This window comes from Scyliorhinus torazame, chromosome 9 (genome assembly GCF_047496885.1).
Source record: "Scyliorhinus torazame isolate Kashiwa2021f chromosome 9, sScyTor2.1, whole genome shotgun sequence".
In the NCBI taxonomy this organism is placed as follows: Eukaryota; Metazoa; Chordata; class Chondrichthyes; order Carcharhiniformes; family Scyliorhinidae; genus Scyliorhinus; species Scyliorhinus torazame.
In genome coordinates, this window is record NC_092715.1 from 65,825,313 (window position 1) to 65,843,982 (window position 18,670).

Consider the following 18,670-nt stretch of genomic DNA (forward strand, 5'->3'; position numbering starts at 1 on the left):
AACTATCTTTCAGTGTTTTTCATCTCTGGAAATTCTTCCTCTAACACAAGCTAGGTAAATCTTCCAGTCTTGTTTTAACTCATTGATCTTTTCATTAGAGCGCGAGCTTCCACTCTCATTCCTGCATGGTGAATCATAGAGACCTTTGGCCTCTAACTGCTCTCTCTCCCAGATTCTGACAGAATGTCTGCATGAGAGTCTCTGGTACCATTAAAACACTTCACCTTTCAAAGCCCATCTCCATGACATCATGAATCGCCTGAACCTTGTGTCCAGATACCAATGCAAATTCTTTAGACCCCAAATTGATTCTATCCAGGAATTAAATGGATAATTTAAAGCATAACTGTTGACAACCAGAAATTTTCAACACCTCCCTGAGACTTTTGGAGACTACCAGTCTAACAATTGTCTGATAAACTTCATAATTAAAACACTCTCAGAAAGATACGCTGTTTTTACCGAGCAAAAAGCAAATCTCAAAAAAATAACCCATCAGTATAGCTGACTGAATAGCAATGATGCGTGCTGAGATATTAGGCCAAATTATCAAACCCAAGACCAGACATTTTGGAGCGTCAGATTCCTTCAAGTAAAATTTATAATGGAACGGCTAAAAGACTACAGGAGGCCCAGGGATCTGCATCAGAATCCCTGTGGCCTCACCTGAATACGGTCTACCCAGATGAGAGGTAGGGCTAAACCCCCTTTCCCTAGGATTGCTGGGATATAAATACCCCTGCTCAGGTATGAAGTAGGAGGAACGTATAGTAACCCGAATAAAACCAAATTGTTCTACAAGCACCACTTCCGAGTGGTCATTTGCCTGAGACTTTACACTGGCGATGAGGGTCAAGTGGAGCTGCAGGAGGAGCCATTTCCTCCGGACCTGGCCGCCTTGATTAGGCCTCAGGAGGCCTCCACTCAGACGGCAGATATGCCACTAATCAGTAAGCTTGAGGCGTTCGACGCCGAGACTGGGATTGGACCCAGTACATAGAAGGAATGAACTATTTTTTTTATCTGAACAACATAGTTGTTCAGGGACGACAGACAGATGGCGACCCTCATACAGATTACGGTGTGGAGACTTGCAGCATTGTCAAAAGTTTAACTTTTCCCGACTCACCTGACAACAGCCAGTTCGCAGAGCTTGTTATGCTGCTCGGCAACCATTTCAACCCGAAACTGCCACTAATCTTTCGCCATTTTCATTTCCACACAGCTTCTCAACATCAGGGTGAACCTATAACGGAATTCCTGGACTGGTTGCGCAAACCCGCTCAGTTCTGCGAGTTTGGCCCGTCATTATTAGAGGTGCTCCAAGACCGGTTGGTTTGTGGAATCAGAGATGGGGCAACCCAAGAAAGTCAATTGAGTGTAACTGATCTGAAAAATGCAACTGGGAAGGTGTTGTCCCAGGAGGGTGCAGAACGCGGTGTCCATGAACTCCGAGGGATGGCTGTCCAGAACCTCGTATGCCCAGCAGGGCGTGGAGCACCCCACTCCCGGGAGGAAATTTTGGACTCCCGCCATTGGGGGCGGATTCCAGGGGACCAGGACTGACGGTACCAATTCCCCGCCAACAGACGCCGTGCACCCCATACACCAGAGATTCCTGACGCGGGGAATTAACATGTTGGCGCCAGAGGGAGGAGACAGGACAAACGCCAGCAGGAAACCTCACCCACCTGCCACCCAGATGCTGCCCCAGAACACGGACACGTCACCCACCTGCCACCCAGATGCTGCCCCAGAACACGGACGCATTTCATCGACAACGAACCGGAAGAGGCCCACTGCCTTTACTGCATTTCGGCACCACGGGTATCAGGTCACGGTCCAGATCAACGGTTTCCTGATTAAGGTGGAACTTGATAATGGAGTCGATGTTTCGGTGATCAGCTACTGCACGCAAGACAAAATTCTCTCAGGGATACGCACCTTGCGTTGAAAGATACCTCGGCACGGCTGGCGATGTATACAAGGGAACCATTGGAGATCGTGGGCACCTCTGAAGTTCCCATGGAACACGGGGCTCAGTCGGCGAATCTGCCACTGATTGTGGTGAAAGGTTCCGTCCCAAATTTGCTGGAGCACAACTGGCTAAAACGCCTCAGTTCGGACTGGCAGTGAATATACCGAATGTACCTCCTTGGACCAGACGCGGTGTTGGCATGCTTTGCAGTGGTGCTCCAGGAGGGCCTCTGTACCATCCGCGAGAGCCTCCGCTAAAATATCAGTCGACTCGGAGGCTCAAGCACACTATTTCCTTGCCTGATCCATTACTTGCGCTTTGTAGCCAAAGGTTGATGTCAAATTGGACCCTTGGAGAAGATGAGAATTATCCACCCGGTGCAACTTGCGGATTGGGCCGTGCCGGTTATGAAGCCTGATGGACCCTGCCGCCTTTGCAGGGATTACAAAATGGCAATCAACCGAGTGTCCCGTCTGGATTGTTATCTGGTGCCAAAGATTGAAGATCTATACATGGCAAAAATACTTTTACCAAGCTAGACGTGAGCTGTGCCCATCTCCAGTTGGTTTTGGACCCATCCTCACAAAAATACGTGACCATCAACTCACAAGGGGGGTTGTATGAATGTACCAGGCTGCCATTTACGGTCTCGTTGACATGTGCCTTACTCCAGAGGGTGATGAAAATATCCACTGAGGATTGCCACAGGTGGCAGTTTACCTGGACGACGTGCTGATCACCAGTTCATCCGACCAAGAGCATCTGAAAAACCTGGAGGTCGTGCTGCATAGGTTTGAGGCGGCCGGGGTCTGCCTGCAGGGCAAAAAGTGCGTGTTCCACCCAATGGAAGTGATCTATTTGGGCTACAGGGTTGACAGGCAAGGACTACAGCCAGTAGATGACAAAGTTCAGGCCATCCGGCAGGCATCTGTACCAAAGGCCCCCATAGATTTTTTGGCCTGGTCAACTATTACGGGGAAGTTCATCCCAAATTTGGTGACGGTTTTGGCCCCGCTACACCTGCTGTTAAAGAAGGGCCAGAGGTGGATTTGGACCTGCTGCAGCAGGGAGCGTTCGACGAAGTAAAGTGACAACTGTCGTCCTCCCAATTGCTGACTCACTTCGACCTGGTGAAGCCCTTGTCGCTCACGTGTCCCCTCACCCTATGCTTTTGGGGTTATTGAAAGACAACAAGGCAATTCCCCCGGTGGCGTCCTCTCGCATTCAGTGTTGGGCTCTCCTTCTGGTGGCGTACGAGTATATTTTGGAACATCGTGCAGGGACGAAGATTCCCCACGTGGATGCCCTCAGCTGCCTCCCACTGCCCACCAGCACTATCGGACGAGGTAGTCACAACCATGCATTTTATGAACTCATTACCGGTAACAGCGGCCCAAGTAAAGGCTTGGACACTGATGGACCCGCTGCTGGTGAGGGTCCGCCACATCGTGCTGTCCTCCTGGGGAGCGGAGGGCTTTTATCCTGAAAGTGGTGAAACTCCGCGTGGTGGACAGCATCTCCCCGTGAGGCTCCCGGGTGATCATCCCCGAACACGGCCAGGGGGCAGTTTTGCAGGACCTCCACAGTGGACGGCCAGCTGTCTCCAAAATGAAAATGTAGGCCCGGGGCTACTTGTGGTGGCTTGGCATCGATGTGGAGATTTGAGGTGTTAGCGAAACAATGTACCCGGTGCCAGGAGCACCAGAAGCTCGTCCCAGTAGCTCCATTTCACCCATAGGAATGGCCGGGCCGGCCGTGGTCCCTCTTCCATGAGAATTTCACGGGGCCTTTCCAGAGGGCAATGAACCTACTGATAGTAGAAGTGCATTCTAAATGGATGGATGGCGACTACATCACGTGCCACCATCAAACAACTCCAGCAGACCTTTAGCTTTCACTGACTCCCAAAGATCCTTTTGTCAGACAATGGCACCGCGTTCACTAGTTCGGAGTTTGCGGACTCTTTCAATAGCAAAATGGAGTCCATCATGTCCGCACCACGCCTTGTCACCCATTTTCGAAATGGTTGGCAGAATGTGTTGTACAGACATTCAAACGTGCAATGAGAAAACAAACCATGAGCTCACCAGAAGCTCGCCTCTCCCATTTTCTGTTCTTCTTGTAGGCCCATACGCCACCACCGGGGTGACGCCCTGGAGGTTTTGATGGGCTGTCGCTTGCGCGTGCAGTTGAGCCTCGTTTTACAAGACATAGGGGATAGGTCCATGACCAGCAGGAACGGACTGGGGCGCAGCGAGCCAGGCCCATGAGAGAATTCGCTGCTGGCGACTCGGTTTATGTCCGAAAAGTTACTGACAGGGCATTATGGATGCCGGGAATGGTAATAAAGCCAACCGATCCGGTCTCGTATACGGTGCAAGGGAAGGACTCAAACAGGCACGTGGACCATCTCCAGAGCCGGGTGGAACAGGTACCTGAGGATGACCACGGATCCCGAGCCCGGCGGTGCCCCTCCTTCCAGAGCAGTTTGCCAATGGTACCCAGTGAGGCGGCTGGACCCAGTGACTCAGAAGCGTGGGATAGCAACCAGTCCGACCAGGAGTCAGACATGGAGTTTTTGCCAATGGATATCAACGTAGGTCCAGAGGTGACCGCCAAGTGTAAGGCAGCGGAACCTCCCAGACATTCGACCAGGAAGTGACGCTCCCAGTCCATTACACCCCTCCGGGTCCGGAGCGGCGGCTGCCTTTTGACGACGAGGGCAAAGGATTCCCACCTCCCTTCCTTCCTTCGACATGGACGACATATCGGCCAGTGGGGGCAGGGGGGGGGGGGGGGGGTGGGGGGGGAAATGGAGGGGTGTCCTAACCCTACAGGAGATCCAGGGATCTGCAACATCAGAATCCCCGTGGCCTCACTTGAATCCGATCTACCCAAATGAGGGGGCGGGGCTAACCTCCCTTTTCCTGGGACTGCTGGGATATAAATACCCCTGCCCAGATGTGGGCGGGGGCGGGAGATCCTTCAGGGAGTAGGGGGAAGTGTATAGTAACCTGGATAAAACCAAACTTTTCTGCAGACATCGCATCTGAGTGGTGGCTTGCCTGAGACTTTACAGACACAAAAGGCAACCCAGTTGATAAATTTAACAACATTATTTTGAAAGAAGTATTTTGGAAATAAAACTTTGTTACCAAAAAAATTATTCAGATCAAAGATTGCAAACCCAATGGCTAGATTTACATATTGGTGAGTTTACATCGGCATAATAATTGTGCAATAATTTCCACTTTATAGATTTGTGCCTCACTCATGGCGCAAATTAACAGACGTGCTCAGAACAATCTAGGTTTATCCCAATGGCTTAACAGAGATTAGCTAAGTTTCACATTTAATCTCCTCGACATTTAATGAATACAATACTATTCTGTATTCATCTATGCCCTATCTTATCTGGATAGGCACATGACTTACCTGGATAGGCACATAAACAGGCGGGGTATAGAAGGATACAGGCGGTTGGTCTAGATAGGACACATGATCGACGCAGGCTTGGAGGGCCCGAGGGCCTGTTCCTGTGCGGTATTGTTCTTTGTATGCCCAACAAATATGAACAGTCAGCTAGTTCATCACCTTTATTTATTTTTAAATAAATTTAGAGTACCCAATTATTTTTTTTCAATTAAGGGGCAATTTGGCATGGCCAATCCACCTAACCTGCACATCTTTGGGTTGTGGGGGTGAAACCCACGCAGACACGGGGAGAATGTGCAAACTCCACACGGACAGTGGCCCAGGGCCGGGATCGAACCCGGATCCTCAGCGCCGTGAGACAGCAATGCTAACCACTGCGCCACCGTGCTGCCCAGTTCATCACCTTTATGATAGTGTAGCAGTGAACCAAAGAATTGCAAATGGATCCTTGGGAGCACCGGAAATCAAAACATTTTCTTTGGACGTATTAACATTCATTATTGTTCCATGTAAAACTTTGGATTAAGTGCCCACGATTGACCTCGGAAGTAGGATTTTAATTAGTTTCAGAATTACAATGAATGGATTTGATAGGCAAGCAAATATTAACAAAATAAGCAGACATTTTATGAACCTCACCTTGCACTTCTGTTGCTTAGTGTTCCACAGAACATCTTGATAATGGCGGGCTATTGAAGGCTTCACTCCCTGTAGTTTAGCAGTCGGCATCAATAATGCTTCCAGTGTTTTACTGGGATCTTCCTTATCTATTATATCATTGATAAGACCAGCTGCGATGGCTTCTGTAGCAGGAAATGAAGACAAACATGAACTTACAACAAATAAATGATCATAACAGTGATAAATTGCCATGTTATGTTTTGATATGTGTCTTTGCTGACAAGATTTATAAGTTTAAACTCCACTGGTTGTACTTACTTGCAGATTAACTAAATTACCTGTCGTAGGTACAGTTTTGTTAGCTCTTTGAAAAATTTCACTTCCAAAATACAATTAGAATTTTCACAAATAAAACTATGAATATAACTCCCCGGTTAGTGAAGGCAGCATACGAATCCATAGGAGTCAATTCTAGTTAACCACTCTCAGTTAGTGTGGCAAAAACAGCCAGCACTGCAATATAATCTTGATGTCTCCCGTTTGCAGAGAGGTAAAGGAGTCAGTATTCCTGTTCCCGATCACTACACCTGCTAATAAAAGGGGCATGGACAGTGTACAAAGGATGATGTCCAGCTGCAATTCACACCTCATTGTCAAACAGACCACCAACAACCTTATTCGGGTTTCACAAAAAAACGGAACCGGGGAGGGGATGGGGAGTACACCCGCAACGGCCACAGAACCATGCTCCCAGGAGGTCAAAGGGTAGAGAATTAGCAACCTTAAAATCAAGTAATCCTCAATGACATACTCATAATGGAATGAAAAAATATTCATAATTCAGGGAACACTGGCATTAAAAGGCACTGTGCAAAATACTCTTAATGCTATAAATTTAATATTTGTAAACAGCCTCCCAATGTAGCTCTTAGAATTACAAACTAGGGTCACATGATTGCAAATTATTTAGAGTTACGTGATTATGAGTGGAAACCATTCACTCACACATATATATAATAGGCTGGTATCTATGGAAACCAGCGCACAGGTTACTAATTGATAACCCTGACACGATTGTGCAACAATTAGTCTTCCAGTGAAGAGCTCAGTATCTGCAACTTCATGAGTGTAAAAACAAATACTAGTCAGGGTGATGGTTTTTCAGCTGAAAAGTTAAGGAAATAATATGAATTTTATTTAAGGTTAACAAATCAGTTCAAACTACTGCATAAATTAGTGTTCAAAGACTGACTTAGAAATTGTTCATGATCATAGTGGAAAAATATATTTTTCATTTTAATATTAAAAATATAATTTGAATCACAATTTGCTGTATTGAGATTTCACTGCATCTGCTTAATGTGGGCATCTTTTTTGCTTAAACTACAATGAATGCAGAACACAAATGAATAAGTGTGCTATCGGCACAGAGGTTACTGTGCACACGCCTGCTCCTATCATCTTCTGGGCAGCCAGATTCCCAGTAATTGAGAGCTAGTCCACGCAATCAGTTCCGCTGCATAGTGGAGACACTTAAATTAATTCAATTTAGCGCTTGGAGAGAATTGGTAGTTTACTACATTTATGCAAAAAGTCACAATTTTAGAACGCAAAACTCACTTTCACTTTCTTCCTTAACCTGCAAATTGACTTCTTCAATGCACCTCTGAATGTCATTCCAGCTTAAGTACTGCAGTCCTTGGTCTGTAGCTTCTGTCTTCATTAGTGCCAGCAGGTCCGCATACCTGAGAGAAAAAGAACTTAAGGATCTGAAAAGTCCGATAGTACCAGCACTTGGGAACACATTTTACATATCTTCAAGTCTCGGCCAAGACAAAAAATAATTACTCGTGAAAACATTCATGCATTCACCAACTACGTAAGTTGAGCGCACATATACAGGACTCAAAGCTGTGTTTACAGCTTTTAAAAAATTAATTCATGGGCTCCTGGACATCACTGGCAAGGCCAGAATTCATTGCCCATTCCCAATTGCCCTTGAGAAGGTTGTAGTGAGTTATCTTCTTGAACCGCTGCTTTCCATGTGGTGTAGATATACCCACAGTGCTGTGAGGGAGAGAGTTCTAGGATTTCTTTTTTTCTTTATTAGTTCATGGGATGTGGGCATTGCTGGCTGGGCCAACATTTGTTGCCCAGCCTTGATGGCACTTAAGAGTCAACCACATAACAGAGGGCCTGGAGTCACATGTAGGCCAGACCGGGTAAGGATGACAGATTTGTTTCCCTAACGGACATTAGTGAACCAGATGAGTTTTTACAACAGTGGTTTCATGGTCGTCATTAGACTTTTAATTCCAAATTTTTATTGAATTCAAATTCCACCATCTGCTTTGGTGGAATTCAAACCCTCAGAGCATTACCCTGGGTCTCTGGATTACTATTCCAGTGACAGTACCATTATGCACTGCCTCCCCGCTCCAGAAAGAGTGAATAAACAGCAATATATTCCCAAGTTAGGATGGTGAATGGCTTGGAGGATAACTTCCAGGTGGTGGTGTTCCCATGTATTTGCTGCCCTTGTCTTTCTAGATGGTAGTGGTCATGGGTTTGGAAGTTGCTGTCAAAGAAGCCTTGAAGAGCTCCTGCAGTGCATATTGTAGATGGTACACATTGATGCCACTAGGTGTCAGTGGTGGAGAGATTGAATGTTTGTGGATGGGTGCCAAACAAGTGGGCAGCTTTGTCCTGAATGGTGTCAAGCTTCTGCAGTGTTGTTGGAGCTGCACTCATCCAGGCAACTGGAGAGTATCCCATCACACTCCCGACCTGTGCTTTGCGTTGGCGGACAGAATTAGGAAAGTTAGGAGGTGAGTTACCCGTCGCAGGATTCCTAGCCACTAACTTGCTTTTGCAGCCACAGCATGTGGCTTGCATGCCACATCCTTGTGTCTCTCTGTGTACTCCAGCCTGAGCTGTCAAACTATCCAAGTTAATGAGAGTAAACTCCTTCAGTTGACCATATTACAACTACACCCGTCTCCTACCTGTTAACTCGGGAAATCAAATACACTCTTGTGGATTTTTAAAAATCTCTCTCAAGTAAATTTGGACTATTACTTCAAATTAATCCATGACAATAAGAAGCGATACAAAATTTCAATTAGTGAATAGCAAATTTAGGGTGGGAGTGGAGAAAGGCCTGTGAATGTGCACTCATCTGATTGAGTATGGAAGATTGCCTTTGTTTCAGTGCATCTTTAAAGGTTTTTGGATTTTGATTTTGTTTGTCAGGTACAGTGAAAAGTATTTTTTTGCGAGCAGCTCAACAGATCATTAAGTACATGAAAAGAAAAGTAGTACATAATAGGGCAACACAAGGTACACAACGTGGGATTGGAGAGAGAGAGAGATTTGGATAACACATTTAATGTTGGCCTTTGCCCATTCTGAAGCAGCCAACAACAGCAGGCAAGATCAGGGAATAAACAGTAGCATATAATATACAACAAACAATCATTGTGATAATGGCAGTGCACCATATTCAGAGGTTAGATACAAGATACATACAGAATAATATAAATAGCCAGCAGGAAGAATGTTGAAAGGAATTAACGGCATCATAAGTTCTGCATGCGAAATCAGTCATGCGTTTATTAGCTCATAGTTTTAAATAATTCCCCATTGACTGCCACAAGGACTTAAAATACAAACTGAAAAATAAGGAACTTACACTGAGCTCTACGTTCACCATACTGAGAAGCAGCGCCGAGAACGATCCCACTATTAAACAGGACTCTGCTTCTTTTTTGGGCCCAGTCAAGGAACACCCCGCCGAGTCCACACTTAAGACTCATTTTCTGCTCAGCTCGCCCGTGCAGGAAGAGATCGGGGCCCGATCCCAATCTATGGACCCCCACCGTGGCCTCCAGCCCCCCTCCCCCCCCGCAACTCCTCAACTTACAAATTAGGGGGTCCTCGAGCCCCCTGCACCCCACCTGATAAGGGCAGGTCACCACCGGGTCTGATTCCCGGCATGGGCAAGATGCCATGTGGGCATTGCCAGCTTTGGCAGTGCTACTTGGGCAGCACTGCCAGGGCCACAATGCCAAAGTATCATCAACAGTGCCAGGGTGCCACCCTGCTGTGGTTCACGTTTGTGGAGACCAGTCTTAAATGGCACTATGTCGGAGTCTCCAAGACGAGGCTGTTAGGGTCCCACGCCTTGGGCTAGTCCGGCATAGATGGATTCAAGGGAGGCTAATTACTCTCTTGAATATGTAAATCTGGGTCCCGCCAACATCACCTCGCGAGATCTAATTAGATCTTGGGAAGCATAACGAGCGTCGTAAATTCTGCGAGAGGCCTCTCACGAGATTAAACTGTCTCGTCGCATCCCAGGTTGGGCATGACGAGGCCGGTAAAGCACGCCCATAGATAGGTTAAACGAGTGGGCAAATATCTCGCAAGTGGAGTAGAAGGTGGACTTGTCCATTATGGCCTTCAAAATGAACACAAATTGGAAAGCATTGATTGCATCATAAAACAGTGAGTGAAAAAGTCCATGATTGGGAAGCTTGACCAATTAGACCAGGGAGCCGAATACTGGAGAAGATATATTAAGCAGTTTTGTTACTTTTTTTAATACAATACACAAAATAAAGGGAGCGGATGAACAAAAGGTTATTCTATTAACAGTTTGTGTGCCCCAGACCTACAACTAAAGAACAAAGAACAATACAGCACAGGAACAGAACCTCCAAGTCCACGCCGACCATGGTACCTGCCTAACAAAACTGTCTGCACTTACGGAGTCCGTATTCTCCCATTCCCACCCTATTCATATATTTGTCTAGATGCCCCTTAAATGCCGCTATCGTACCTGCTCCCACCACCTCACTAGGCAGGGCGTTCCATATATTTACCACCCTCTGTATAAAAAAAACTTGCCTCACATCTGTTCTAAACTTTTGCCCATGCACTTTAAACCTATGTCCCCTGGTACTTGACTCTCCTACCGTAGGAAAGAGCATCTGACTATCCACTCTGTCCATGCCACTCATAATCTTGTAGAGCTCTATCAGGTCGCTTCTCAACCTCCATCGTTCCAGTGAGAATTGACCGAGTTTATCTAACGTCTCCTCATGGCTAATGTCCTCCATACCAGGCAACATCCTAGTAAACCGCTTCTGTACCCTCTCCAAAGTATCTCGTAGTGTGGCGACCGGGATTGTACACAATATTCCAAATGAGCCTAACTGAGGTCCTGTATCGCTGCAAAATGACTTGCCAATTTTTATATTCAATGCCCCAACCGATGAAGGCCTTCATGCCGTATGCCTTCTTGACCACCTTAACCACATGTGTTGCCACTTTCAGTAATCGGTGGACATGCACGCCCAGATCTCTCTGTCAATACTCGCAAGAGTTCTACCATTTACTGTGTAATTCCGACATGCATTGGACCTTCCAAAGTGCATTACCTCAAACTTGTCCGGATTAAACTCAATCAGCCATTTCTCCACCCAAGAGCGCTAGCAAACAACCCCCCTAGGGGGCTGCAATCTTCCCCAGTCTTATATCTCCCCCCCCCAATTCTGCTACTTTGGTCTCTCCCCATGCCACCCCTTTCACACCTTACCATTGGTGGAGAGAGGTGGTGGTGGGGGAAAGTGGCATAGTGGTCATAATGGTAATTTAACTAGGCTAATAATCAGGCTGATCCTCTGGGAACATGGGTTCATAACTCATCAATTCATTAATATATCCGGAATGTAATGGTGACCATGTCAACTATGTTGCTGTAAAATCTCTTCTGGTTCACTAACGCTCTTTAAGGAAGGAAATCTGCCATCTTTGCCTGGTCTGGTTTTACATGTGACTCCAGACCCACAGCAATATGGTTGACACTTAACTGCCCTCTGAAATGCCCTAGCTAACCCCACAGTCCAAGGGCAGTTAGGGATGGAGATCAAATGCTGGTCTTGCCAGCTGTGTCCGCATTCCATGAAAAGATAAAGAAAAAGAACCTTTATTCACCATGGCCCCTTTTCTAGAAATCCCTACTGCTCCTCTCCTCTTTGCACTTTTAGATGAAATGTTTCCCTCCATGATTCTCTAGTTATTTCCTTAATTGGTCGTTTTGTTCTTTCCTTACCACATCAATCCTGCCAACACCAACCCAACCCAACTCCCACCCCATCCCTAACAATAAAGCATTTTGAAAATGTTCAATCTTAAAGACACGACATTAATTGAAGGAGTTTATTATCATCATTAGCTACTGTTGCCCCATTTATTGTGCTAGGGTGCAAACTTAAAAAATGAAAATGAACTGGTAACTGCAAATAGGGAGACAAACATCTGACTAACAGTGGAAACAGCTGGTGTCAGAAAATTCAAGAGGAAACTGGTCAGCTTTCTAATGAAGGAACCAACTGGAAATTGTGAGGCATGTTTCAGATTTATGTCCATCAGATATATTGCAATAGTATTTTACAGTCATCTGACTTACAGACCGTATTTCGGATGAGGAAAAGGGTGACTTGAAGCGTAATCTGATTAGTGTTTGGAATCCATAAGAGCAAAAGGTAAGATTAGAAAGCATAAATTAGAAGTATAATTGACACACACGCACACACAGGGTCTGAGTCACATGAAGGCCAGACCAGGTGGCAGGTTTCCTTCCCTATAGGAAATCAGTGAACCAGATGGGTTTTACACCAATCGACAATGGTTTCATGGTCATCATTAGACATTTAATTCCAGATTTTTATTGAATTCAAATTTCACTCTGCCATGGTTGGATTTGAACCCGGTTCCCAAAGGATTACCCGGATTCTCTGGATGACTAGTCCAGCGACAATACCATTACATCAATGCCTTGACAGTCAATGCAAATAGTGAACAGGTGACATACAGGCAAAGTACAACATTTTGTGAACGTGCAAATAGAACTGGATTAAGTCGTAAAAAATACAGAACAACATCCTGGATTTTAGAAATAGGATTGAAGAGATATTGACCAATTTACACAAGGCAGTTTTGGGAATATCATTCTGGAAACCAAGCAGACTAAATTCATAGGGAACATCTCAGCATGATGAAAAAGTATAGCTAGGAGGTGTGATTGGAGAGATTGCTTCTTTTCACTCTGGGGGGCCCCATTGTTGCTGTTTTTATAATCTGAAGGGCTACACTACAGATGATACGGAAATGCTATTTTCTCTGGATAGGAAGTTAGTTATGTCAGGTAATCAATTTAAAATTGCCAGAGAGCAAGGAGAGAGGTTCAGGGAAATTTCTTTACACAAAAGAGCATGGATAATTTTGCAACAGTGAAGAACTGAAGCATGAACTATTTTCTTTGTTTGAGATTGATAATATTTGATGCCCAGGGACATGTTTGACAATGAGGTAGTTTTGGATTGCACTGGCAAAGAGCCAACACAAACGTAAGGATCCATACATCCTTCTGTACTTAACGTTCTAAAGTTTATCATTAATTCTCCACACGTTGGTGCTTCGAACACAATGCTTTTAAATTGAAATGCACTCAAGGTCCAACCTGCCCGTCAAATGCGACAATGAATCTTATTTCAGCAAATTATTCATTTCTCATCAATTATAACAATGATCGAGGTGTGTTGCTCATTCATTAATCATAAGCTAGACATATTGAGATTTAAATACCAGTTCCAGCATCTGGGTACTTAACCTGCAAGTTAGCAGAGAAATTACTGAACTGGATCCTCGCTTTTCAACAATGAAATATATACCACAGTCATATGCCTAGTAACTTTATTATATAACATCCCATCACATTGGCTGTTATAGAAGAATACTTTAGTCATTAGAAGAATACTTAATACTTTAGTCATTAGAACAATACTTTAGTCATTCGAAGAATACTTTAGTCATTTTCCACTCTGATTTGTTTAAGTGTTATCTGAGAAATTCATAATTATTCAGTACCATTTATTAATATGCATGCCATTCATTTTCCCATTGAAACATTTTTGTGTTGGTTTGCAAATTGCAATCAGAGAGCGAGAACTCTGAATAACATACCGCTGTGTGTTTTCATCGCGCAGGTTGCTAACTCCAATAGAGGAGCTAGTGAGGTGCCGTAACACGGCCTCGACATCATTCACTGTCAATGCTTCATTCAGTGCTGCCACTGCTGATAACATCTCCACTGCAATCGCAAGTTCTTCGTGAGTCAGCTTCCCCTGTTAGTTGGTGAGCAGAAAAATTGCTTATAAAAACAAAGTAATGTTTTTCTTTGGTGGTGAATTTCTCTAAGAATTATAGTTTATGTTATCGTATTTGAAACCAAATTAATATACATGTTGGGTGTACCTCTTCTGTTACCTCCTCCTAACTTAGGGGCGGTGCAGTGGCGCAGAGGTTAGTACTGCTGCTTCACGGCACCGAGGGTGCGAGTTTGATTCCTGCCTTGGGTCACTGTACGTGTGGCGTTTGCCCATTCTCCCCGTGACTGCATGGGTCTCACCCCCACAACCCAAAGATATGCAGGTTAGGTGGATTGGCCACACTAAATTGCCCCTTAATTAAAACACAACTGCTCCTAACTTAGCGAGTTGCTACCCTACGACTAACTACTCAACCAGTATTACATCAGGGGCGAAATTCTCCGACCCCCCCGCCGGGTCGGAGAATCGTCGGGGGCTGGCGTGAATCCCGCCCCCGCCGGTTGCCGAAGTCTCCGGCACCGGATATTCGGCGGGGGCGGGAATCGCACAGCGCCGGTTGGCGGGCCCCCCCGCTCGATTCTCCGGCCCGGACGGGCCGAAGTCCCGCCGCTAAAATGCCTGTCCCGCCGGCGTAAATTAAATCACCTACCTTACCGGCGGGACAAGGCGGCGCGGGCGGGCTCCGGGGGCCTGGGGGGGGCGCGGGGCGATCTGGCCCCGGGGGGTGCCCCCACAGTGGCCTGGCCCGCGATCGGGGCCCACCGATCCGCGGGCGGGCCTGTGCCGTGGGGGCACTCTTTCCCTTCCGCCTCCGCCACGGTCTCCACCATGGCGGAGGCGGAAGAGACTCCCTCCACTGCGCATGCGCGGGAATGCTGTCAAGGGCCGCTGACGCTCCCGCGCATGCGCCACCCGAAGATGTCATTTCCGCGCCAGCTGGCGGGGCACCAAAGGCCTTTTCCGCCAGCTGGCGGGGCGGAAATTCGTCCGGCGCCGACCTAGCCCCTCAATGTTGGGGCTCGGCCCCCAAAGATGCGGAGCATTCTGCACCTTTGGGGCGGCGCGATGCCCGTCTGATTTGTGCCGTTTTGGGCGCCAGTCGGCGGACATCGCGCTGTTTCCGGAGAATTTCGCCCCAGATGTTCATAAACTTAGTGCGACTGAACATCACTGATATCGCACATGAAAAAAAGTCATTAAGATGTAAATAGAGAGAAGGGAAAGCTGGATTCACCCACACAAATTGCACAGGTTTTGGTTGATGGTACAAGGTATAGCAAACCTTTGAATGTGGAGAGCAAATGAAATCACTTCAGGCAGTGCAAAAAAGGTGACAAGTGTGAAAAGGGAGGTGGTCAATGCAGGATTGAGGGTGATGTACCTAAATGAGTGCAGTTTACAGAACAAGGTAAATTAGCTTGTTGCGCACATTGAAATTGCCACAGAGATATGGCTGCAAGGGATCAGGGTTGGGATCTAAATATCCAAGAATATGAGTCCTATCTAAAGGACAGGCATATGTGCAGAGGGGGAGGGGTTGTATTGTTAGTGAGGAATGAAATTAAATCGATAGCAAGAAGCGATATAGGATCAGAAGGCATAGAATCGGTGCGGGTAGAGTTGAGGAATCACAAAGGAAAAAAGACCTGATGGGAGTTATGCACAGGCCCCCTAGCAGTAGTCAGGTTGTGGGGCATAAAATAAATTAGAAGATAGAAAAGGCATGAAAAAAGGCAATAATACAATAATCATGGGGGACTTCAATATACAGGTGGACTGGCAAAATCAGGTTTGTAGTGGATCGCAAGAAAAGGAATTTTTGGAATGTCTAAGAGATGGCTTTTTGGAGTAGCTTGTGAAAGAGCACACTAAGCAACAGGGAATCCTGGATTTGATGGTGGGCAATGAGGCAAACTTGATTAGGAAACGCAAGGTGAAGGAACCTTTAGGGAGCAGTGGCCACAATATGATAGAATTTACACTGCAGTTTGAGAGGGAGAAGCTGGAATCAGATGTAACGGTATTACAATTAAATAAGGGTAAGTACAAAGACATGAGGGAGGAGCTGGCCAGAGTTGATTGGAAGGGGAAGATAGTGAAACAGCAATGGCAGGTGTTTTGGGGGATTATTCAGGAGGCACAACAGAAATTCATCCCAAGGAGGAGGAAACATGCTAAGGGGAGGACGAGGCATCCATAGCTGGCGAGGGAAGTCAAGGACAGCATAAAAGAAAAAGAAAAAGCATACAAGGTGGCGAGGATTAGTGGGAAGCCAGAGGATTGGGAAACCTTTAATAGTGAGCAGAGGACAAAAGCAATAAAAGGGGAGAAGATCAAATAAGAGTGTAAGCTAGCTAGTAATATAAAAGAAGATAGCAAGAGTTTTTTTTCAATATATAAAAGTTTTTTTCAATATATAAAAGGTAAGAGAGAGGCAAGAATAGACATTGGATCACTGGAAAATGAGGCTGAAGAAGTGGCAAAAGGAAACAAAGAAATGGCAGAGGAACTGAACAGTTACTTTGCATCAGTCTTCACGGTGAAAGACACCAGTGAGATACCAGAACTCCAGGAGAATCAGGGGGCAGAGGCGAGTGTAGTGGCCATCACTAAGGAGAAGGTTCTGGGGAAACTGAAAGGACTGAATGTGGATAAATCATCTGGATCAGATGGACTACACCCCAAGGTTCTAAAGGAGATAGCTGCGGAGATTGTGGATGCATTGGTGGTGATCTTTCAGGAATCACTAGAGGCAGTGAGGCTCCCGGAGGACTGGAAAATGGCTAATGTAACATCGTTGTTTAAGAAGGGAGGGGGGGCAGAAGACGGGAAATTATAGGCCGGTTATCCTAACTTGGGTCATTGGGAAAATTTTAGAGTCCATTGTTAAAGATGAGATTGTGGAGTATATGATAAAATAGGACTGAGTCAGCACGGATTTGTCAGTCAGAGGTCATGTCTGACAAATCTGTTAGACTTCTTTCAAGGAAGTAAGACAAAGGAGAACTTTGTGATCTATTTAGATTTCCAGGAGGTGTTTGGCAAGGTGCCGTATAGGAGACTGTTAACTAAGTTAAGAGCCCATGGTGTTAATAGTAAGAACCTGGCATGGGATAGAGGATTGGCTGACTGGCAAAAGGCAGAGAGTGGAGATAAAGGGGTCTTTTTCAGGATGGCAGCCGATGACTAGCGGTGAGCCTCAAGGGTCGGTGTTGGGACCACAACTTTCCATTATATACATTAACAATCTGGAAGAAGGAACTGAAGGCATGGTTGCTAAGCTTGCAGATGATACAAAGATATGCAGAGGGACAGGTGGTATTGAGGAAGCAGGGGGGTTGCAGAAGAACAGGCTGGGAGAGCGGGCAAAGAAGTGGCAGATTGAATATAAAGCATACAAGTGTGAGGTTAGGCATTTTGGTAGGAGGAATGGACGAATAGACTATTTTCTAAATGGGGAAATGCTTAGGAAATCAGAAGCACAAAGGGACTTGGGAGTCTTTGTTCAAGATTCTCATACGGTTAACATGCAGGTCCAGTCGGCAGTTAGGAAGGCAAATGCAATGCTAGCATTCATGTCGGGAGCAGAAATGTACTACTGAGGCTGCATAAGGCTCTGGTCAGACCCCATTTTGAGTATTGTGAGCAGTTTTGGGCCTCGTATCTAAGGAAGGATGTGCTGGTGTTGTAAAAGGTCCAGATGAGGTTCACATGATTCCTGGAATGGGTCCCAAGGTGGCACAGTGGTTAGCACTGCTGCCTCACAACCCCAGGGACACAGGTCCAAATCTGGCCTCGTGTGACTGTCTGTGTGGAGTATGCACTTTCTCCCTGTGTCTGTGTGTGTTTCCTCCGGGTGCTCCGGTTTCCTCCCACAGTCCAAAGATGTGGTTATGTGGACTGGCCATGCTAAATTGTCCCCTAGTGTCCAAAAGGTTAGGTGGGGTTACTGGGTTACGGGAATAGGGTGGAGGCATGGGCTTAAGTCGGGTACTCTTTCCAAGGGCCGGTGCAGACTCGATGGGCCATATGGCTTCCTTCTGCACTGTAAATTCTATGATTCTATGAAGAGCTTGTCACATGTCATTTTACACAGAGGGTAGTGAGTGCCTGGAACTCGCTGCCGGAGGAGGTGGTGGACGCAGGGACGATAGTGACGTTTAAGAGGCATCTTGACAAATACATGAATAGGGTGGGAATAGAGGGATACGGACCCCGGAAGTGCAGGAGATTTTAGTTTAGACGGGCAGCATGGTCGGCGCAGGCGTGAAGGGCCGAAGGGCCTGTTCCTGTGCTGTACTTTTCTTTGTTCTTATGAGTAGCAGTTGAGGACTCTGGGTCTGTACTCGTTGGAGATTAGAAGGATGAGGGGAGATCTTATTGAAACTTACAGGATACTTAAGAGGCCTAAATAGAGTGGATGCGGAGAGGATGTTTTCACTGATAGGAAAATCTAGAACCA

The 18,670-nt window shown here is 46.1% G+C and overlaps 1 protein-coding gene across 2 annotated transcripts in view; it reads right to left on the minus strand.

Moving 5' to 3' along the window:
* iqgap2 (IQ motif containing GTPase activating protein 2) overlaps positions 1–18,670 on the minus strand; it is a 424,926-nt gene that overhangs the window by 139,880 nt on the left and 266,376 nt on the right. For both annotated transcript variants that reach the window (XM_072516040.1, XM_072516041.1), the window contains 3 exons: positions 14,063–14,223; positions 7,655–7,779; positions 6,053–6,216 (listed from right to left, as the gene is read on the minus strand). In XM_072516040.1, the coding sequence (XP_072372141.1) occupies positions 6,053–6,216; positions 7,655–7,779; positions 14,063–14,223 (450 nt within the window). The remainder of the gene's footprint in view (positions 1–6,052; positions 6,217–7,654; positions 7,780–14,062; positions 14,224–18,670) is intronic.